General features: G+C 37.5%; 1 protein-coding gene across 2 annotated transcripts in view; it reads right to left on the reverse strand.

Moving 5' to 3' along the window:
- Nucleotides 1-25,219, reverse strand: part of susd6 (sushi domain containing 6) — a 28,345-nt gene extending 3,126 nt beyond the window's left edge. The window contains exons 1-5 of one of the 2 annotated variants that reach the window (XM_067383938.1): nucleotides 24,967-25,219; nucleotides 19,054-19,208; nucleotides 1,680-1,871; nucleotides 1,314-1,508; nucleotides 666-804 (exon numbers count right to left, since the gene is read on the reverse strand). In XM_067383938.1, coding sequence (XP_067240039.1) covers nucleotides 666-804; nucleotides 1,314-1,508; nucleotides 1,680-1,871; nucleotides 19,054-19,165 — 638 coding nt within the window. In that variant the 5' untranslated portion in view covers nucleotides 19,166-19,208; nucleotides 24,967-25,219. The remainder of the gene's footprint in view (nucleotides 1-665; nucleotides 805-1,313; nucleotides 1,509-1,679; nucleotides 1,872-19,053; nucleotides 19,209-24,966) is intronic. The other variant, XM_067383939.1, reaches the window with a different exon arrangement.

Consider the following 25,219-nt stretch of genomic DNA (forward strand, 5'->3'; position numbering starts at 1 on the left):
TTAAGTACACTGTTTAAAATGCTAAAAACTAATATATTGTTTAAAATAGTTCAGAATTAAGAAAAAAATGTTTTGGATACTTTTTAGTTGTGAAATGTTAGTAGAACACAATAGCAGTCCATATAGTATATACACACTATAGTTCAAAGTAGGATTTTTCATATTTTTATTCAGCAAGGATGCATTAAATGCAGTGACTATAAAGACATTTATAAATGTTACAAAAGGAAATAAATAAATTATATTTAAAATATATTAAAATAAAATAGAAAACAGTTATTTTGAATTGTAATAATATTTTACAATATTACAGTTTTTACTGTATTTTTGATCATATAAATGCTGCCTTGGTGAGCATAAGAGACATTTTTGAAAATCTAACCAACCCCAAACTTGTAAACGATAGTGTAAATGAGGACAAACATCAAATATTACATTTTTTACTGTCCTTTTTTAATACCCAAAAGTGTCTGAATATTGTTTTTACTTCCACTATTTATTATTTCTTAAAACAACAAAAGTGTCATAATTTAGGTTTTCATGACCGTTTTTATCCTCTCCATTATGTTTTTAGATCTACATAAAAAATAAATCAACTCCTTTGTGAAAATAAAACAATAGTCAATGAAAAAGATACGCTCAGTAAGAGGGAGACGGGGCCTCACCGGCTGTGGTGGAAGGACTTGAGTTTGGGCTGAAGCAAAACAAACAGCACCACCAGCAGCAGGATGAGGGCCACGGAACTGGCGGTGGAGGCCACGATAGACAGAGCCGGCATGGGCAGTGTAGAGTGCTGCTCCTCCCCTGGAAGAAAAACACTTTGTTTGAGTCACTGCAGTGCGTAAAGCCAAAAACAAGGTTTATGGAAGTATATAACCAGATATATTTGAAAAGCCAACTTAAACCAGCCTAAGGTGGTTAGCTGGTCTACCATCCTGGCTAAACTGCTTAACCTGGCCTGTTTTGGTAGTTTTAGAGGGGTTTGGGGTGATTTCGGCAGGTTGTGATGGTAAACCAGTTGGCCAAACAGATAAAAACCAGCAAACCACCTTGAGCTGTCCAGTGACTTAATATCCAAAACAATGAAATTAATAAATGATAGGTGATGATTCAATACTGCTTTCTGGGACCTAAAACTTCTGATGCTGTACTGAACTCAAAGCATGATCAGCTATCTACATTATTTGTAATTTAATATATTTCAATTGATTTTCTGTTTCTGTTTCTGAGGAAAGCTGCCCATATGTAACGTGACGGCAGAATATCCAAATGGCCGAGTGTGTGGATCAAGTTCCTGCTGCTGTGTGAGGTACCTTGCACAGAGTGACAGCTGATCTGCATGGACGATTTCCACTCTCCATTGTCACAGGTTCGGAACTGGTAGCCTCCTTTCAGAACATAACCCTCATCACAGAAGTACTCAATCACGGTACCCTGGGTCAGTCTGTGGCACGGCGAGGGGTGGCAGTTATATCCTCCATTCTCCGGCTCACTCGGTGGTTGACAAACTATTGGAAAAAAAGCTTGAGAGTCAGTGTGACTGAAAGGAACCAGAGCTTTCATATCAATTTACAACTTTGAAATTCATAATTCCAACATGACCTGAACACAGCATTAACCTTCATGAAATGAAATACTGATGACAAAACAGGATCAGGGCACAAAGAGATTGAATATACCGTCATTTTTGATGCAGCGAGGGGGGTCAGAGGACCAGTGGCCTGAGACGGTGCAGGTGATGATGCTGTAGCCATCCAGTGTGTATCCTGGATCGCAGCTGTACTGCAATAGCGTGCCGACAGGGAAGGACCCGCGGTTTGTTTCCGTCAGGTTCCCACGGCCATGAGGCACAACTGACGGTCTGGGACAACCTACAGGGGCAGAAAGAGCAGAGGTTAGCATAAAAACCCATCACGCAAAAAAAAAAAAAAAAAAGCCAAGCAGTTCAAATTTCTCTTGGGGCCTGTTACTGTTATAGTGACCTTCAATAAGACTGCAGTACAGACTATATAAACAACTGTTTATATAGATGATGTTGGCAAGGAGGTTGGACATAGCCCTCCATTATATAGGTTTGGCTAGTTATGATAAAGGATCTTATATTTTTAGAAAAACTTGAGTTTACCCATAAGATAGAACCTATGTAATTTAATAAAGTGTGGGAAGAACCATTGAAGTACCTTGGGATTAGTAAAGATTCCAGTACATACCCATAATGGGACAGTTGTAGTATAAATGTATAACCCCCCATTTATTTAGTTATATATACTTATATACTGTATGTTGATGTATACTGGATATTTGTTTGCTTCTTATTGTTTTCCTCAATTGTGTTATAAAGATTTTTAGAATGAATAGTGTAAATAGCGTGTTCACGCTGAAAATACCACAAAAAAAAGTGCTCAACTATTGCAGCTTTCATTGCATTGTGGAGGAGGAGGGCTGTCAGACTCAATGACAAAATTTGCTTGACCACTTGAACCTGAGCAAAATCTGCATGGGGAACTTTTTTACCTTCATATGAAACTCCCGATCACACAGATTCCAATTGAAATGAAAACATTTTGCAGAGCAACGTTAATTGTGTTAATTGTGACTGCACCTTAAGGCTGCTTTGAAATGTTCTGAAGAAAAGAAAAAAAAACAATAAAGTACTGTGCTTTCATGGTTGGTCATTTCTGTCACTTCCGAGTACTTGGGAACTAACATCACATGGACTGAGGCTCACACCACAATTTCCAGAGTGAAAGTGCCCTAAAATGTATTTGCACTAACCCTAAAGTTCATAACGTGTCAAAGAGAAAAAGGGGACACAAGTAGATCTTATTCTCATATTGCTGTCTGGTATTACATCCTCAATTTAAAAAAAAACTTTGCCCAGATCACACACATAATGTCCAGCTTTGAGAAGCATAACAGAATACTACATTTCTGCCCTCGGGCTTAATGGCATAAAGCCAGTGGTATCTCTTTCCCTCTCATTTTCTTCGTCTTTCTCACACGAGCAAAAAAACACATTTCCTGAGCCTCTGAGCCAGAGCTTTATTCACACAATAGATCACTTGAAACACGTAAACATGTCTATCCCCTCATTACAATTATCCAGCAGAAAGAAAGAAAACAACTCAAACAAACAGGATCTGTTTGGAGAGACCACCTCGATCACTGTGTTCTCTAATCTGAGCTTTTAACATGCTCTTAAGCTGCAATCAGCCGATTATGGACTCAGAGGTCGGACATACAGCTCCATCTCTTCTGTTTTGACACTAGAGAAACATTCAGGATATGAACCACAGATGCAAAACTTCACAATCTATTATATCAAAAGTGCAACATCTGTAAGCAGTTATTTTTTTGTTGGAGTCTACAAGCTTTAATGCACTTTTTGAAATGGAAAGCTCTGATTCTGAGTGGATGAGCCATACTTGAAATCGCCGTACATTACAGTATGATAAAAGTTTGAAAAAATGTACTGTTTCAGCTTAAAATTCAAATTCAAAGCTTAAAATATGTAGAAACAATTAGCCTACATGTCTTTTAATTGTAAAATAATAAAAAATTAAGTGTAAAAATATACATAAATTGTAATAAGTATAAAAATTTAACTATAATATAAAATATAATAGTTATATTAATAAATAAGAAAGCCTGAAAACCAATTATTTGGCAAAAGAACATTCTGATTAATATAATTATTATATTTTATTATTAAATGTAACTACTTACTGAACTTGTCTATCATGTTGGCTAGTTTTACACAAGCCACTATCAAATAATAAGCCACTTGAAACCATTTATTATAGAGTTTACCATATTGAAGTAGGTTTTAAGCACAACACAAAGCTTATCCTTTTATTTCGCAAATCATTTTACAAATGAAGACTGTATGACAAAATAACCATGTGACCAAATGTAACTCACATTAAAGATATAATATATTGCAAACCTCAGCTACGTTGTTTTGCCTGAGGCCATTAAAACTGGATCTTCAAAGCTGTGTTTTTCTTCCTTGTTGTCAATTCATTGTTAGTACATGCGTCACCGAAAGCTAGGATCTATCAAGGGAAAAAGTTAAAAGAATCTCAGATTTGCGGAAGAATGTTTGTAAATGACGGCTGCCCGGACCTGCTATGACAAGTTGGACTGGGCCTTCACAGTATCTAAAACTGATTGTACACTTGACAATAGATACCTATCTAAGAAGTACCACATGGGATGGGTTATGCGTCAGGAAACATAATGTCCAAAAATATGTACTAATGTTCCAAATGAAATCCCAATTAACCTGTTTGGCCGGCATAAGTTTCGCTTCGAAACTAGGTTAATTTAGTCTACCTTGAATAGCAGATCAAATTTACCACAAACAATTTCCTAACGCACTCTAACTGGATCCTTGACCTAAACACCAATAATCTGAATAAAATACACCTCATTTAGATAATTACAAGTGAAATCCCAACAATGAAACTAAATGTCAAGCACATGGTCCTGAGCAGCCTTCGCCCTCCATCTGTCCATGATGCAGCACCCAGAAGAAAGAAAGAAAAAAAAAATGAAGGGATTTACAGCGGAATGAAATTCTAATTATCCTTCATTACAAATGGCTGTGGTCTAAAGCGGATCACATTACTGACCACTGCAGTACGCAGCTGCTCAGTGAGACCAAAACCCAGCGGTCCAGGCATGGATTAGACCCTGCTCTCTCAAAAAAATCCTCCCTGGTAAATATGTTTTTGTTGGAGATCTCCTTATGACATGGGATGATGTGTTTTTCCATCTCTATTGTTTTCCCCTCATCTCTCCTAATTCAAATCCCTGAGATTGTAAGCAAGCTGTCAGTAAATGGTAGAAGGGAGATTTGTTCCTCTCTCCCATTTATGGAATTTGTAGAAACTAAGGAGTGAGGATCTACCACAGACATAAACCCAACTACGGCATGGCTGGTATGACCAAAATCTTTAAATCACAACATGATTCATTTTATAATCTTATAATCACAACAACAGCATATCATGACTTCTTTTCACTGGAAATGCAGCGCCAAAATAATTCATAACAATGTGGTAATGTCTATTTTTAACCCTCTAGTCTAGTGACTTAAAATATTTAAAAATAGCTAATGACTTAATCTCATTTGAGAATGAATAAAAAGTCAGGTGTCAGTATAGAAACAGTTTCCATTTATCTAATACATGAGTTTTTACAGAGTTCATTTTTGTTAAAGGTGCCCTCGAATGAAAAATTTAATTTATCTTGGCATAGTTAAATAACAAGAGTTCAGTAGATGGAAATGACATAGTGAGTCTCAAACTCCTTTGTTTCCTCCTTCTTATATAAATCTCATTTGTTTAAAAGACCTCCGAAGAACAGGCGAATCTCAACATAACACCGACTGTTACGTGACAGTCGGGATGTACGCCCCCAAAATTTGCATATGCCAGTCCATGATCCCAACATTATGAAAGGCATTAGAAAAGGGCAGAATGTCTGGATCTGCACAGGTGAATCAACAGACTAGGTAAGCAAGCAAGATCAATAGCGAAAAATGGCAGATGGAGCAATAATAACTGACATGATCCATGATATCATGATATTTTTAGTGATATTTGTAAACTGTCTTTCTAAATGTTTCGTTTGCATGTTGCTAATGTACTGTTAAATGCGGTTAAAGTTCCCATCGTTTCTTACTGTATTCACGGAGACAAGAGCCGTCACTATTTTCATTTTTAAACACTTGCAGTCTGTATAATGCATAAACACAACTTCATTCTTTATAAATTAATTTAAATGAATTAAAGGGCCAGTAGCCCTGAATCGGCTCATTTATAATGATGCCCCAAAATAGGCAGTTAAAAAAATGAATTAAAAAAAATCTATGGGGTATTTTGAGCTGAAACTTCACAGACACATTCAGGGGACACCTTACACTTATATTATATCTTTTTTTTAAAAAGTTCTAGGACACCTTTAACCGAAATCAGAATAAAAACTAACATAACTGTGTAAAACGGAAACCAAACTAAAAATATATTTTACAAAAATAAAAAAACCTATGACTCAGTGAGGCCTTCATAGCCAGCAATGACATTTCCTCTCTCAAGATCCATTAATGTACTAAAAACATATTTAAATCAGTTCATGTGAGTACAGTGGTTCAATATAAATATTATAAAGTGACAAGAATATTTTTGGAGCGCCATAAAAAACAAAATAACGACTTATATAGTGCTGATTCATAACACTCCGAATCTTCCTGAAGCAGTGTTTTGAAATCGGCCATCACTAAATAAGTCGTTATTTTGTTTTTTTTGGCGCACCAAAATATTCTCGTAGCTTTATAATATTAATATTAAACCACTGTACTCACTTGAACTGATTTAAATATGTTTTTAGTACCTTTATGGATCTTGAGAGAGGAAATGTCATTGCTGGCTATGCAGGCCTCACTTAGCCATCGGATTTCAACAAAAATATCTTAATTTGTGTTCCGAAGATAAACAAAGGTCTTACAGGTGTGGAACGGCATGAGGGTAAGTAAAAAATGACAGAATTTTCATTTTTGGGTGAACTAACCCTTTAACATAGCTAATAAACAAAGGTTGTAAAAATACATTATTGTTCAAAATTATGATTTTTAAATGTCTTTAAAGAAATCTCTTATGCTCACCAAGGCTGCTTGATAAAAATGATTCTTCAGAAATCATTCTAATATGCTGATTAAAATGAATGTTGAAAAGAGATATTTTTTTGGAACTTGATTCTTTAATGAATAGAATGTTCAAACGAACAGCATTTAATTGAACAATTTAATGCATCCTTTCTGAATAAAAGTATTAAAACAAATTTAACTGACCTTTAACTTTTATGGTATTGCAGAATCTATACCAGCTGACAAATTTGTGCCACAATAATGTCCTGCTCTAACCTCACATGGTGATTCATTCATAATAGATGTTTGTTCATTGAACTCTTAATACAGTTATCATCACCAAAGCCTGCTTTACAAATCTCCTGAGATATCCAGTGGTGTGGACCAACGTGTTTATTGCGCTGCAAGTTTGATGTTGTTGACGAAACAAGCACACCGCAGCTGCTGAGATATGAGACCCACCCGTGACAAAACATGTCTTGAATGGCTCTCAAAGGGCTAATAACAGTATGTGGTTTCCTTCTTGTAAGAAAATGCTGCATGAGAGAGAGAGGAGGCCGCAAGATACTCGAGTCTCATGTTTCTGTGTACATAACATGGTTTGGATGACATGAATCCTACTGCAGGCGAAAGGGAGGAACGAGTTGATATGTGTGAGTGTACATGTCTGCGTTTACTGTTCCCACATGTGTTTGGAGCAGACTCAAATGGTTAAAGGGAAACGCAGCAGGGGCGTTGCATATCTGTGATGGGAAAAGCTGACTGCGAGAGATAAAGCGCACCCACAGCCTCTCACGGCCGAGCAGGAAGGGATGTTAGGAAAGTTTCAGTCAAAGGGGTGTTATTCCTGCAGGGACAGAGGAGAGAGGAATGAGTTTCCACATGCACATGTCTAATAACAGAAAAAAAGACAGTTGAAACGAACGAACTTGGCTGCTAAAACAAAACGAGCCCTGACAAGACATCCAGGAGACTCTCCCTGGATAAAACACTGATCCATCCGGAATGAAACCATGACTGTTTGAACATCTAATGCCTGAATCCACAGAATAATTAATATGTATTGACTCAACAAGCAAACATCGACCAAAATATCAAAATAACATCTCTCAGCACCATAATTTAAAGGGTTAGTTCACCCAAAAATGATATTTCTGTCATTAAGTACTCACCCTCATGTCGTTTTAAACCCGCAAGACCTTCGTTCATCTTCGGAACACAAATTAAGATATTCTTGATGAAATCCTCAATAGAAATTACCATATTCAAGGTCCAGAAAAGTAGTAAAAACTTAAAATAGTCAACGTGACTACCTTAATGTCATGAAGCGACGAACATTTTTTTGCACAAAAACAAAAAAATAATCACTTTCTATTGAGAATAAAAAACCTATTGGATTTCATCAAAAATATCTTAATTTGTGTTCTGAAGATGAACAAAGGTCTTGCGGGTTTGGAACGACATGAGAGTAAGTAATTAATGACAATATCATTTTTGGGTGAACTAACCCTTTAAACACTGTTAAACATTTTCATTTTGGACAGTGTAGCATAGACCAACACATCAATACAAATTTATAATAATAATTATATAATTTATACTATACTATAAATCATTTGCATGTTAAGCAATAAATGGATATAAAAATTTGATTAAATTTAAAACAAAATCAATCATTTTAATTGCATTTTAATTGCTAAAAGTGAACTTAGGCATCATAACATTACAATATACAGTATGGAAAATGGATATTTATTTTTGAGGTTGACTTAAGATTACATTTAACTGTGTTAAAAAAATTATTAGTATTTTAAAGATTAACTTTATTTGAGTGTTAGATGATGGCAAAGGTAATCTAAATTAGCATGCACAATTAAATAACCAATCTCAACAAAATAATAAAAAAAATACAAATAAATTTAAAAATGTCTAGTATTGGCCCGTAACCAAAACTGATAATATTGAATACTGGTCATTATAACAACAACAACAACAACAACAACAACAAAAAAGATGAAATAAATAAATAAATATCAGGCAAAATTTCAATACCAATGCATCCCTAAAATATACAGTATCTTTTTTTATTGGAAGCATGTGCACCCATCACACCCTGTCGCACACGTACAACAGAAGGGCCTTAAAAGATGCCTGTCTTCTGAGAGACAGAACAAAAGCATTAACCAAAGCTCCACGTGTTCTTTATTATGCCCGTTTACACCCCGAGGTCAGCAGTTGACTGATTTAAGCAGCTCGTCCTCACAAACCAAATCGACTAGGAGGGAAAACTGAGAGACACGATCTGACAGAAGACACAGAGGAAGACTCTATTGTTCCTCTAGCCTTTGTCACAGTGAAAAGTGGCAGATGGGTTCTATTCGGACAGCTGTGAGGCACAAGTAACTCCTCTTCTGTATAAAGAGAGGGGGAAAAAAGGAAGAAATAGAGAGCGAGAGGGGGCAACCGGTGCCCCTGCTGTGTCTGCTAACAGCGGAAGGCTCTAGACACAGTGCTCTTGTGTTTGGGATCTGCTGTGCCTTGGCTCACCCACTCCAGGAATGCACTCGGCCCACAGCTAATGACAGACTGGAGCCTCTGGTGCACACAAGCAGTTGGAGCAAAAGCTGCTGCCAGTCAGCTGCCTGGATGGATCCTTGGCCAGCAGCTGTGCTCAAAGGTGCTGACATCAATTGTGCTGGCTAATGGCTACTAGGATATTGAGTGCGAAAAGGGCATCTGTTTAAACGTGACTAGGCGACTTAGAGGGTCAACAGTGAATGGCTATCAAACACTGTCCACAAAAACAGATGGTGCTGTTAGTTGATTTGAAGCAAGGCTGGGAGAATTTTTTTTGTTGTGCAATGCTGAGCTAAAAAGGGTGGAGTATTGTTTTCTCAGATGGATTTAAGTAAATAGTTTCACTTTTCACAATCTCACGCAGTCACATCACGAGCCAAACCACCAAGGGATCGGTTCAGCACGCAACAGATACAAAACACTAGTCACAGAAATCTTACAGCAAGCTTAAAATAATTGATACTGGTCAAAAATGTAATTGAAAGGAAAGTTCACCTCATGTTGTGATTGATTATTCACAAACAGAACAAGATCAACCAATTCACTAAAAAGATTCAACTCAAAAGAATGACTTGTTTATGAATCAGACATCCAATTCATATTTTCACTGGAAAACAACTTTAATTGGGGGTTATCGTACAGGTTCAGTACTGCACTTTGTTATTCTTCTAGTTATTTACCCATAGCAACTAATAAATCAGACGTCTCACACATTCACAGGAAATAACTTTCTTCCACATTGAAAAGTAAAGTGCATACAAGTGTATTAGTTGTATGCAGGGTGTGATTTGTAGGGGGGACGGGGGGGATTTCCCCCCTTCTGGTCTATGTATCCCTGCCTCTGCTGAATTATTTTTATCCCTGGGGGGGATAAAAAAAATATCTAACCCCCCCCCGGTGATGCTACTCCACAAACCACCAACAGAGCACATAAAAATCTTTTTTTAAAAACATCGCCAAGTAAAACGCTGCGTTTATATAGAACTGTCCTCAACAAACGGGACACCTCCCAGACGCACATTCCGACTTCACCTTCCGCATTCCGGAAAAGGTGCAGGTGACGACGAGGGAGCTTCAGTTGAACAACAGTGAGCTGCGGTTAGATGAGATGATGTCAGGCTATGTCTGTAAAACTCAGAAAAATTAACACGACTGTCCAATCAGCCATTATACTGTGCTCGTGGCGCGCACTCAAGAATTTCATGCGCAAATGCGCCGGCGCGTGCTGCATAATTACTTTATTATAGCTTAAATAAAGCGCAAAAGAAACTACGACCGTGCACCGTCGTTGTTCTGTTGTAAGTTAAGTCATGAAATTACCAAACATGCGATTAAAGCTGCCTCAAAACTGTGCATGCGTGTATTTGTTGACATGATTTTAAATTGTTATCCAATTTGTTGGCCTTAAAACGTCTTAAAAATGCACATATGTACACCAGGGAAATCTATATTTTCTCGGGGGAGCATGTCCGCGTACCCCCCTAGCAAACTACATTTTCTGACCTCGGTAATTATGAAACCCTGCCTACGGCCAGGCTTATTCTATCTAACGAAATATGAAGTAAATGTGCATTTTTCCAAATGTGCGCACTTTTGGACTAAAAGTTTATATGTGTATGCACTGTGATCAAAAATAAATGGGACCAAACGCGATTAAATGCAAAGGTTTGTGTCTCATTATAAACTATCGATTGATTTTGCATTTCTATCAGAAATTAAGAATGTGTCTTTGTAGTGGTGCAAATATCTAAGCTAGCTAATACTTCAAATCTCAAGGTTAAATCAGAAACATAAAAATGTTTCTGTAACAGCTGCCAAAAATAGTATATAGCTCTACTGTGGTTTTTAACAATTTTCAAAAAAAAAAAAAAAAAAACTTTTCAAAACATCCCCCCCTCTGTTTTTTTCACAAATCGCACCCTGGTTGTATGGAGCACTTTTTTATGCTGCTTTTGGATCCTTTTTGATGCTTGAAAGCTCCTATCCCTGTTCATTGTAATTACGTGGAAAAAAGCGCCTAGAGCATTTTTCAGAATTTCTCCATTATTTTCCACAGAAGTAGACATACAGGTTTGAAATGAAGGAAATTATGCAACAAAGTGTATACTCCACATTTATGCAACTCTATTTAAATATCTACTAGGAGGAACGAATCTAGGATAATTCTCATATGAGGAACTGTCTGTCTGTTAGTCACTTACATTTTTACTTCCTCATAATGACTTTGACTGTGAATCAGTAACTCCATCTCGTTTGGCTATACAAGGCAAGATGTGGGTTCTGTAATAATTGAATCACTCCAAGAGCCAGTGCCGCTAGAGTATCGTCATTGAAGGCGACAGCAGGATGAGTATGGGTTTTTATAAGCCCCAGTGGGCCAAACTGCATGATTTCCCTGATGTGTAATGAATATTTGAAATATTGACTGGTAGGTACTAAGCTACAAACAAGCGAAAATGTGAGCAAATAGATCAAAGAAATCGGGAGTAAATGTTATTTTTAGATTCGCAATGTCATATAAATAGTTTCATATTATATCTACCCATGATAAAGCAGACATCAACCTTTAAACTCAGTCATGCTATTGTGTTTGACAAGGGCGTGGATGGATAATAAACTGAACCAAACACATCTTATATAAGATTATTAAAGGGTGAGTTCACCCAAAAATGAAAATGATCCCATGATTTACTCACCCTCAAGCTATCCTAGGTGTATATGACTGTCTTCTTTCATATGATCTATTTAAAAATATCCTTGCTCCTCCAAGCTTTATAATGATTGTGAATGGCGGGCCACATTTTGAAGCTTTATAATGATTGTGAACCCAAGCTTTATAATGATTGTGAATGGCGGGCCACATTTTGAAGCTAAAAAAAAAATGCATCCATCCATAATAAAAGTAATCCATACAGGTCCAAGGTGTTAATAAAGGCCTTCTGAAGCAAAAAAATGTTTTTTTTTTAAAGAAAAATATCCATATTTAAAGCTTTCGACAGATAGCCATACGCATAAATTTGCAGCAGAAGAGCAACATCTGACCCGACACACGATGTAATGATGAATGCGCAAAGGATAGAGCAAAACAAAACACCGCTTACAAATTAGAAGTCTAAAACTATCATTTTTAAAGAGAAAATGTAGGAGGATTTTGATATAAGAGAAGAGAAGCTTGAGTTTGTTGCACAGCCCTATTTGTTTAAACCGCGAGAGGCATCTAAGCTTACGATATTCCTACATCCTGCGTCATACATCACTTTAGGGTTTACTCATTCGGTGCAAGTTGACTTGCACAGCGTACGGGCATCCGCCAAGAAACTAGTTGCTTAAGAAGGCCTTTATTAACCCACTGGAGTTGTATGGATTACTTTTATTATGAATGAATGCTTTTTTTTGTCCACAAAATGATTCCAGACAGCCTGTGCATAACACTGCTCGAAACATCATATAGGAATAGGACTGTCTCAAATAGTCAATAATGTCGGACATTGCCGTTTGAGCTGACGCTGAAGAGTGAATGAACATGATAAACTGAAGTGTTTTGCTAGGGGGCTAATAAATTCAATCAAACATGTCTTACATGGGATTAACCAGACATATACAACATAAAAGTAATATTACAACTTACATCTGCACAAAAGGATGCGAATGCACCAGCAAACTTGCATGCTCATCTGAATGCTTGTCTAACTCCCATTGTGGATGTGCTCTTCACATAACAACAATGCTGAAACACAGGCAACTAAAGCACAAACGTTCTATTACCATAGTGTTCTCGTAGAGTTATGTATATGGCAAATTGGCGCCAGTCTGGAAATTAGACCTTAGGTTCTGCCCATAATGCAGCAATAACCAACAAGGAAAAGATAAATATATTTTCTATACATATCATTGTTTTCATGATTGATCGTCGCTGTCATGTTCGAGTACTCGAATACTCGTGTTCATCGAGAGCACACACGGCCACAAGAGAGGCACTTGCAGCCTTCTGAATTATGACAATGACAAATGGGACATCCTACAGTCATGTGTACAACAACACTGAACTGAAGGTACAAAACTTCAAGTCCTCATCGACCGTTCGAAACACTATTTTTCCACAATGAACACAAGAGACACATGACCTATGATTCATATCATTCCTAACCCAAATTATTTGACACGCACACAAACATCCTGTAAGACATTTGATATGAAATTAAGGAACTGCACAACATCTGCTAAACCTGTACTACTTGCAACATATTACAGCATAAAACTAAGCAGCTTTGAAGGAAAAAACAAAACTTAGTTGGAGAGGGAAAGCAGATGTTTACTGTTTCACACGGATTTTCCAAAGAAGAATCAGGTCAGCCCTGAAACTCTTTTAAAGTTGCACTACAATATGATAAAACCGAAAATGACCACATTTCTCGGTTTAGTTCTCATTTTACTTTCACATGACGTGCCTCAATCAAACATCACGTTTATTGGGAAATTTACCGGATAATGATGAGTGTAAGGATTAATTTGCAAACATTTCTCAAACCCACACAAACCACTTCCTGAAGCATAAGAATGCTGCTTCTGCATTTCTACAGAGAATAAATGATTGAACTTTTTTTTTTAAAGAGATAATACTTTTTTTCTTTCAAGCAAGGATGCATTAAATTGATCAAAAGTGACAAAGAGATTTATAATGTATCACTGTTTCTAAAAAATTACTAAGCAGCACAATATTGATAATATGATGATAATGATTTCTAAAGGATCATGACACTGAAAACTGGAGTAATGGCTGCTGAAAATTCAGCTTTGCCACCAAAATAACAAATTACAATATAAAACATAAAAAACTAGAAAAGTTATTTTAAATTGTAATAATATTTCACTACATTATTGTTTTTACTGTATTTTGATCAAATAAATGGAGGCTTGGTGACTTTAAGAGACTTTCAAAATCTTGCCAACCCCAAACCTCTTGTCAAGTGATACCTATAATGGTTTTAGTATGCGCATGAAAGTACCCGAAAAGAATCAATCAACATTAAACAATGTGTTGCAAAATTCAATTTAACTCTGCTTTTTGATTATTCACAATGGCTGAGGGTGTTCACTATGTTCACTATGCCAGCACCTCATCCGATGTCTTTCAGGTCATAATGGTTTGAAAAACGCCTTTGCTGAAGTGAGAATTAACATTAGCTAACATATGGAAGTTTTATAGTGATAAATCAGAGTAAGAAGTGAGTAACATGGGAAATTCCTGTAGTTCACAATGTGCCTAGTGCTAAAAACAGAGCGACTTCAGCTGTGTGCCTTTAGGGAGCTGCTTTTCACTCTCACACTCTGAAATAATGTGGGTTGAGTCAAGCTCCAGAAACCCTAAGATCAGACCCTGAGCACAGTAAGTTTTTTTTTTTGTTGTTGCCTTCCTGTGCTACTTCCTCTTGTTTGTTTCTAGACACACATGTGAATGAAGAGATTCAATAGCCGAGCCTTTTAAAAAGAATCGTTTCAAACAACATAATTTAATTAAGTACGATCTGGTCCCTCCTTGTATCCAGGCTTTGCAGATCATTATCTAGGTACCTTGAAACGACATTGTTCAGTGAATATTTCAAACGGTTCACTGTAAAGTTGCTTTGCAGGTCCTGTCCTGATGTTAATGACCTGCCAATCAATCTACATGACCAGACGTATGTGCAGACCCAAACACTACAAATTATAGATATTATTAATTCATAAATAACAGCTTCAGCTAGTTGTTGGAACATAGCAGTGGGGATTTGCTCCCAGTCATATGCATTGATGTTTGGCGATGGTCTTCACTGGAATAGCAGAACCCATTAATAGAAGGGGGTGTTCACTAGTCATGGGTTTCTAGTGTATGATTCTTTGTTTTGGCTCATTAGCTTACAAAAGCACCTACATATTTATCTGTAGATCTATGTCATCATCATCACTGTCTAGACTTCATAACTGAGGTTCCTCTTTCATCAAACCTCATATGCTTCCTTCAACATGTTATACAACATTCAGACTAATATAGATCCAAGGTCCAAGGTTAAGGACTTCCCGTGAGGGGTCGATTTCAGGCATTTATACCCATTAATACTTAAAAAGGACATTTTTACAAGATGTACTATAAGTCTTAGGTTTTCGCAGAATGAGACTGTGAAGTTTTAGCTCAAATGACCCCACAGATCATTTATATTTAAACATTATTTAAAGTACATATGGAGTGACTGAACCAATCTTTGTCGTAGAATACACTTGTTTGTTCGCATTGAGTTGACAGTTTGAACGTTTTTGTGCCCATTTATTTATTTTCAAGATCTGAGGTGAATTAGCCAGTGTTGTTTTCATTACAGCTAAAAAGCTGGGAAACCAGAATGAGACTCACATTAAACGCTTTTATCATTAAAGGTGCCCTAGATTCAAAATTTGAATTTACGTCGGCATAGTTAAATAACAAGAGTTCAGCACATGGAAAAGACTTCTTATATAAATCTCATTTGTTTAAAAGACCTCCGAAGTACAGGTGAATCTCAACATAACACTGACTGTTACTTAACAGTCGGGGTGTACGCCCCCAATATTTGCATATGCCAGCCCATGATCAAGGCATTACACAAGGGCAGCCAGTATTAACGTCTGGATGTGCACAGCTGAATCAACAGACTAGGTAAGCAAGCAAGGACAACAGCAAAAAATGGCAGATGGAGCAATAATAACTGACATGATTCATGATAACATGATATTTTTAGTGATAGTTGTAAATTGCCTTTCTAAATGTTTCGTTAGCATGTTGCTAATGTACTGTTAAATGTGGTTAAAGTTACTATCGTTTCTTACTGTATTCACGGAGACAAGAGCCGTCACTATTTTCATTTTTAAACACTTACAGTCTGTATAATTCATAAACACAACTTCATTGTTTATAAATCTCCTCAACAGTGTAGCATTAGCGGTTATCCACGGAGCACAGCCTCAAACTCATTCAGAATCAATGTAAACATCAAAATAAACACTGTACTTACTAGGGATGCACCGAATATTCGGCCACCAAAAATTTTCGGCTGAAAATGGCCCAAAAGTGCATTTTCGGTTTTCGGCCGAAAGACTTTTATCACCGAAACAAAATGGCCGAAATGTCATGACACAAACAGAAACCGCGAGGTCAGCTCCTCTGATGCATCTGTAGTGGACGTTATTCCTTTAATCGCAGCACTAAAGCGTCTCCTAAGCAAAGTGGTTGAGACGGACCACGGAGTGAAAACAATGAAAAGTACACTCTTAGAGTCTGTCAGCACACGTTTCACTGAGATCCTCTGCACATCGCGACTGTACTTGATCCGCATTATAAAGACCATTACTTTGATGCGGAAATAAAGCAGCGCGCACGAGAAATGATCCAGGCCGCGATGGATGCGGAGAACCCGCGCGTGGAGAAGGAGACAGAGCAGCGCCGAGCGCAGGAAAAAAAAACTTGTCTCTCTACACCAGATGAAGGAATGCACCCTCGTTGTCTGATATGTTCAGTGAAATCCTGCAAGAAATATTTACTAAAATGTTTAACTTGACCCCACTCATGTGTACATTAAATAATAATGTACAGGACATTATTATTTAATGTACACATGAGTGGGGTCAAGTTAAACATTTTAATTTTAATTGTATTTTAAACTGTGCATTGTTGCAATGTGCTAAATAAATATTTGTATAATTTGTAATGATTTATTCTTTGAAACTTTAATATTAATTTATGCATTTGCAATGCCTTGCTTTTAGTAAAGTTAGTACACAGTCATCATATCCATAAATGCAATGGTACTAATAATTGGCATAATTTCTTTCGGTATTTCGGTTTTCAGTTTTCGGCCTTGGTTTCGGCCAAGAATTTTCATTTTGGTGCATTCAGGGGACACCTTAGACTTATATTACATCTTTTTAAAAAAAGTTCTAGGGCACCTTTAAATAAAGCACATAACAGTACCTGATATTATCATTGCCATACTTTGTGTTGTTTTTCCAGCTGTGACGTCGCAGAGAAATAGAAACCGCTTCAAAAATAGAATCATCGTGTGTTGCCGTCGCGGCTAGTTAGGACAAAAACTACGATTGACATGGAAAAGATACCTTTTATCACGTGTCGAGGCGTTGCGTCGCATCTGGTTAGGACACGGTGTGAAGCATGAAATTTCTGCACCACTAGTGGCACCAAACGGAATTACAATCAGTTTCCACCATTGCAAAGCAACACTTGCTCAACTAATAGTGTAAAATTGTGTCAGACTATCTGTTTGTCTGGAAAATGTTTTTAAAAAAAATAATACTGTTTATTATTATTATTGTTACTGCCACTAGTGGTACTGAAATTACTCCTTATTTAAGCACACTGAAAAGATGGACAGACCAAAAATGTATACTTGGGTGGATAAATGGAAAAACAGCCAAAAATATGGCACAATATCATCATCAACAGACGACCTTGAAAAATCATCCCTTCTGTCCGCTGCTCGGTCTGTGGGAGGCCTAAACAAGTAGCTTCCAGGCGATGTACTAGATTCATGCTAAACACGTGTGAGATGCCATACATCCATGCATACACACACATTACTGGGGATCACTTGGGACACTTTTGTCCCTGGCTCGACTTTGTGGTGCTGAATCAATATGAGAATATGGCCACATGGGATCAGCGGTCCAGCCCAATCCCACCATCCCTCAATCTCTCCATCTCTATGATTTATTCTCCAAGTGCAATGCTTGCAATGACTCACATATTACATAAGACAAGAGACACTCATTTGCTCATTGAGCAGCGTTCACATGTTAAGGGGAAATAGTGCACATTCACATAACATTTTTGTGGATAGACGGTGGGAATCAGCGTTTCATACAGATCTGTACACAGTTGTGTTACAAAAGTAATTTATTTCTATCTTAGAAATAATAATGGTACTATATTCCTCCCCATGTTGACTTAATTTGCCATTTACGTTGGATGGGATGCCAACAGTAGTTCAAGCACCAGCTTTTATTTTACCCAGAAGGTTTGCAGAAAGGTCTACAAGCACAAAATAGTAAACCACAAACTCATCTGACCTCACCAGACTAAAAACTAGTCCCATCTGTGTTAAAGAATAACTTAAGGCTTTATAAAAACACACACACAAGTGCCCAAGTGACTAAGGTCACACATACACACTTCAGTCAGTTTTGAAACAACACATTGACCGCCTGTCAACATGGACATCTGTCTTAGTTCTCAGGCCAAATCTGACATGTAGAGCATAATGTACAGCTATTTTAGTGAGGGAGACTCTGGATGAGACTCTCAGAGACAGGGGCAACAGACATAAACCCACCCTCAGTGTAGAGAAAGAAAGAGAGCGAGTGTGTGCCCAGCCCCCACCAACACCTCCCAGATGCTTGACTGAAAACAAAAGAAATGCTGCTCATTTTATTCCATCCAGTAGCTTAAGTCCAACGGTTATTTCTGTTATCAAAGCACTAAAAGCGATAGAAACAAAAGAACAAAACCCTTTGTCTTTGATGTCAAGAATTATGGATGCCAACAGACAATACCGACCCACCAAAAACCATCTGTGACTCAGAATTATGCAGAAACTGAATTCAATATAATACAATGAAAAAGCATTCCCTGACACCTCCATCTTCGCAAGTTACTTTACATATTTCATAATCTAAGGACGTATTACTTCCTACAAAATCAATGAGGCAGCTGTCAGCATTTTAAATATCAATGCTTAAAGAGTGGACGGCAGTGGAAGGTCAAGGTGTAGAAGGAGTATGGAGGAGGTTTTTGTGAATAATCTAACCTGAAGCTTGGCCTGTGGGGAGCATGCCAAGGAGAAGGAGCAGCAGGGATGTGGTGGCCACCCTGTGAGCGAGCGAGGCTCTCGTCTCACACGCTACCATTCCATTGCACATCTTTCAGCACTGCTTGTGCAGCAAGAGTCCTCTCCGGCTGAACCTGATGACACAAACACACAAGTATTACTACAGGGAGCTCAGTAGTAGTTAGTGTATTAAATGCAAAACAGAAGCTGTAGCTACAGCACCCTTTATGAGCCCATTACCACACTCACATGGAATCTGTGCTTTCACCACAAATTAAGCAGATTTCCACTGACTTCATAAAGTATTATACCAAGAATCAAATACATTTTACCTTAAATGGTGAATTGGCCATTTTTACTGGCCAATTCTCACTTTTAACTAGTTGCTTATTAGCTTGCATATTACTAGTATATTGGTTGTTTATTAGTACTTATAAAGCACATATAAATTTTTTATTCTGCATGACCTTATTCTACATCCCTTAATCCTACCCAATACCTAAATTTAAACGCTACAAAAACTACCTTACTATCTGTTAATAAGCAGTAAATTAGGAGTTTATTAAGGCAAAAGTTGTAGCTAATAGTGAATTTGTGTTCCCTATACTGAAGTGTTACCATATTTTTTAACCTACATGAAACTACTATATTGTATATATAAAATATTTAGAATATAAATGGTATTTCAAATAAAAATATTTTCAATCCCAATGAAAATGGAGTTTAGCCATCTAGCATCTAAGCCACTCAACAAACATGACACATACCTCACATTATTAATATTTATTGTCAGATCATCATTCTTATAAAATGATTTAATCCAGGTAATGCTGAAGTTCAGTTATCAATTCACTAATGAGCATTATTTACTAGCCAAAGTTAGTTTTCACTCGCATTTGACACATTTTATAATGTTTTTAGCTTCAAAAAGTGAATTTGATTGTTAAAGGGTTAGTTCACCCAAAAATCTAAATTCTGTCATTTATTACTTACCCTCATGCCGTTCCACACCCGTAAGACCTTCGTTAATCTTCAGAACACAAATTAAGATATTTTTGTTGAAATCCGATGGCTCAATGAGGCCTGCATAGCCAGCAATGTACACTTCCTCTCTCAAGATCCATAAAGGTACTAAAAACATATTTAAATCAGTTCATGCGAGTACAGTGGTTCAATATTAATATTATAAAGCGACAAGAATATTTTTGGAGCGCCAAAAAAACAAAATAACGACTTATTTAGTGATTACCGATTTCAAAACAATGCTTCATGAAGCACCGGAGCATAAATGAATCAGTGTGTCGAACCATGATTCAGATCGCGTGTCAAACTGCCAACGGCTGAAATCACGTGACTTTGGTGCTCCAAATAGCAGATTCGACACACTGATTCATCTGTGCTCCGATGCGTCCTGAAGCAGTGTTTTGATACCGGCCATCACTAAATAAGTTGTTATCTAGTTTTTTGGCGCTCCAAAAATATTCTCTTCGCTTTATAATTTTAATATTGAACAACTGTACTCACATGAACCGTTTTAAATATGTTTTTAGTACCTTTATGGATCTTGAGAGAGGAAGTGTCCATTGCTCCCTATGGAGGCCTCACGGAGCCATCGGATTTCAACTAAAATATCTTAATTTGTGTTCTGAAGATTAACGAAGGTCTTACGGGTGTGGAACGGCATGAGGGTAAGTAATAAATGACAGAATTTTCATTTTTCGGTGAACTAACCCTTTAAATTCCACAATTTTTTCCAATTACAAAACATGTAAAAAACAGAGCATATAGCAGTTTAATAAACCAAACTACGCAATGATTTCAATTTTGTTTGAAAACATCATTGTTCTAAACTAATGGATGATGTGAGAACCGAGGAACCTTGAGGAACTGATATGCTCATGTCACAATACATTTTATACTTTATAATAATAATAATAATCAACAAAATGCAGAACAGATGCTGCAGGGTATCCACTTGGCGTATGGTGTTGTTTATAATACATATTAAACCTATTAGCATATATGCACTTAGGGAAAAAAACTAGAGCATGGCCATCACACAAATGAGAGCAGGTGCAATGGTGCTGCACAAGCCATTTGTCAGCATTCTTCCAAAAGAATATGTGAGGTGTGCACAAGGCAGATTAAGTTCAAAAACATGGGGTGCACAAGTCCCAGAAACAAACAGGATGCTGAGGGTGCAGCTAGCTACTGCTCCCACGTGATGCCAATCTGCCACCGCCACCACACCTTTCTCCTCCTAGCTCCGGAGAAGCACTAGGGTGCCCAAGGAGCACAAGGAGTGTGACGCACATCCCACTGGCAGAGAAGAACTCGCCTGCTGTCTCGTGTACCAAACAGACTGGTGCAATAGAACATTCTGCAACAAACTGTTCAGTGCCAACAGGATCCCAGAGTGGGGAAGCAGCAAATCAGCCAAGATTCAGTAAAAGTGACTACGGTGTTGTGCAGATGGCCACCCGAATAAGCGTAATATTGTAATAAAACAAATATCCAAGAACAACTGCCTGGAATTTTTTTAAAATACAGATAAATGACGGTATCACAAGCTGTTCAAGAACCAAGCTTATACAAAATGCAGCTAAAAACTTAAGTGGATTTTTTAATTTTCACCCAAAACTGAAAATTTGTCATTTACATCATGTCATTCCAAACCCAAAAGACTTTTATTCATATTCAAAACACAAACTAAGATTTTTTTGTAATGAAACCTGAGAGATTTCTGTTCTTCCATTGAAAGTCCATTACACCACAACTTTTGACGCTTCAAAAAGTTCATAAAGAGATCCATATGAATCAAGTTTAATCTAAGTCTAAGAGGAGATATGAACAGATTTAATTTAGGCTTTTATTCACATGTATACATCGATCAACGCACATATTAGAGCACATCAAATATGATAAACGAAAGCTCAAATGTGCTTGCTTGATGCGTGCAAAAAACCTCATTGGTTCTTGCTAGTCAAGGTGGGCTTACATTTTTGTTAGATTTATATTTTTATATAGGCTAAACTGCTTGATTTATATGGAAGTCTTTTAGGACCTGTTTAAAGACTTTTGGAAGCATCAATGTTTTAGTGGAATTGACTTTCACTGGAGGGACTGAAATCTCCCAGGTTTGACTAAAAATAACAATTTGTGTTTGCGAATAAGTAGAACAAGCATCTTATGGGTTTGGAACAACATGAGGAAGAGTAACTGATTCAAGGTGCAATAGGTGATTTGCTACAGAGACATTTTTTGTTACACTGGTTGAAAGTCTCCTCATATCCTGATAGCAATCACTATGTTAAACGTAGTGTATCTAAATGTATTTTTATAAATATATATCATCTGTGGAAAGCGTAGGACCATAAAATGTTCATCTAATTATAATCTAATTATATTCGGTCCAAGTGAAATAATACAATGTCCTACCTGGCTGTCAACGTAATTTTTAACATTCCCTCATGCACCCTGTTCGGTCATCAGCACGTTTCATGCTATGCAGAGTCTATACAGAAACTTCAGACACGGTGCACCACAAGCAAACAGCAGCAACCTTTTACAGTTCCTACTGAATCAAAACAAAGAGCTTATGCTGCGTTCAAACCATAACTACTGTAATTAAGAGGTGGCAAACCGTGACGTTCTAGTCAGACTAGACTATTATCCGTATCCATGTCAACAATATCAACACCGAAATTAATCTGCAGCAGTCAGTTACAAGCTCTCTAAATTGTTTACGTTGGTTATTATTGTAATGTTATGTGCTTTGAGATGAGGTAGTTTAACACAGTCTCTTGTGATGCTTTTGCAGCTGTGTGTGTGTGCGCTCATGTGTTTTGGAGGAGGCGTGGCTTTGGACGGCGATTTTTAGGGAGGGTGGGATTGTATGCTTTCAATGCTAGCAGGCTAACATTAGCATTTCCCAGATCACATACTCCACCTTTATTTTTTTAATTATTTTTTTGGGTGAACTATCCCTTTAAGAGATCTATTTTTATTTTATTTTATTTGTTTTTGAAAGAATTTCTTTACCACTTTGTGGTTACATTTTTTAACCACATTAGAAAACTGGTCACTTTTCTTTGAAGCAAAACAACAAAACAGGCCAGATGCCAAAAGTAACGTGGCACCACAGTTCCTGCTTCATCATACCAGAGCTGCCTTCAAGATTAAACATAAAAGGGTTTGAGCAAGAAATATCCAACTACAGAGCCCTTCCAGGGAGTTTAGTACAAGATGGGAGAGAGAAAGGGAGAAAGACAGAAATACATAGCTGGGAATAGTGATATTCATTCTGGCAAGAAGAGTCCAGGCTGCATGACAGTAAAGAAAAGGCCTTTTGTTGAGCATACTATGGCTCACACAGCTCCTTTATTTACACTTTTGCATACAAACAGCAATGAGGAAGAGGTGATCATCCATAGGGAACCAACAAGAGTTTGTGAAAGGGAAGTTTTTCAAAGCAACAATTACATTTGTCCACATGATATCATTACTGAAACAACCTCTTGATCAAGTTTCAACATGAAGCTTCACATTTAAGTCAAGACATGCTACTGAGAAAAGCACAGTAAAGTTGTAGTTGGGTTACAAGTGGTACATAAACAAAGCAACAACCAGTGCATGCTGGCTCCAAATTAGAGATACCAGCAAATTATAAAGCAATTAGTCGCAGGCAGATGACACTAATCTTGTTTTCACTACGAGAAATGGCACTGACATTATCGCAAAAAAACAAAAACAAAAACAAAACAGGCCGGGTATTTGGAGAGAACTGGAGTGCATTGAGGGACATGGTAACGTAGTTATTCTATGTAAGACAGAAATAAGCCCCAGTATGTCCTGGCTTAAAGTCACACGCGCCGACACGTGCAACTGTTCCGAGAGCAGAACAAGTACAACAAAGAGTACAGATCGCCTCCTGCTCTCCAACTACTGTAAACAGAACAATATTAACCCATGCAATCAAACAAAAACAAAGATGAATAACTAATGATCGCGATTAAGTTTCCTAAAGTGATAAACTTTGAGGATGTTCCTCACTTTTCGATCACAAGTTTTTAAAGTCCTCCTGTTGTGTGAACTCTGTTTACTGCACAACGCTTTGTGCATGTGCGCGTGCGTGCGTATGTATTTGCGCGTGCAGGACTCCAATGTTTCGACATGTCGTTTTTGTAACGGGTAGAAAAAACAAGACGTATATTACAATTACATGTTGACAGTAAGTCTCTAACGTAAGCACATAACGCAGGGAACCCGGTTGACGCAAGCACAAAAGACTACAAGGAGGTCCGTTGCTGGCCGAAATAACACTGTAACACATTGACGAAGATACTTGTCAATGTATCTAAAACAAAAACAGCCGTTAAATAATACACATAAAACAGATATTTAACAGTCTAGTAAAGAAAAATGGCAGCCTATGGGTAATAGGAAGCTAACAACAGGCTTTGTCCGCATCGCCGGACTGGCGACTTTAGTAATCGCGTTATGACACACTAATTAACAGCCACATTTCTTCTTTAAACTCGCCAGATAATGATTTAAGGACAATGTAATTCACATATACAACAAATACTCGCCTTGGTCATTAACCAAAAAAGACCTTTCGCTCTTAACAGAACAGTGCTTTTGATTGGATTAGGATTCACTAGCGAGCTATGTGGCTGGAATAGCTCCCTTTGTGAATATTAAAGTCGTTATCAATCAATAACTTACCGACCTACTATTTCTATATTCAAGTACACAAACTGAATCATTTGGCTACCGATATCTGTTAGCTTTTACGCCAACTAGTAATTAAAAGACCCCGAGTGGCTAACCGCGTTCAGCTAACTCGTAGCTCAGCTAACTAACCTTCACAACGCAATAAAGAGATCTTACCAGTGAATGCCCTCCTCTTTAAAATCAGTATCGGGTCACCATGGAGCTTCGTCGAGTAGATGGAAATCCCAGGGTTACTGTAAACGCGGTATATGTTGGTATGGAATATACTGTGAGAGTCTGACGGCCCTTTTCGATCTGATCATCCGTCTACGAGAAGGTTGTGAACAGCCAGCGGGGCCAGATCGCAGTACCTCCTCCCAACAGTAGGAAAGAGCTTCGAGCTCCACCAGCGGCCTCGCTCTCACACCGT

The sequence above is a fragment of the Chanodichthys erythropterus genome, chromosome 4 (genome assembly GCF_024489055.1).
Source record: "Chanodichthys erythropterus isolate Z2021 chromosome 4, ASM2448905v1, whole genome shotgun sequence".
In the NCBI taxonomy this organism is placed as follows: Eukaryota; Metazoa; Chordata; class Actinopteri; order Cypriniformes; family Xenocyprididae; genus Chanodichthys; species Chanodichthys erythropterus.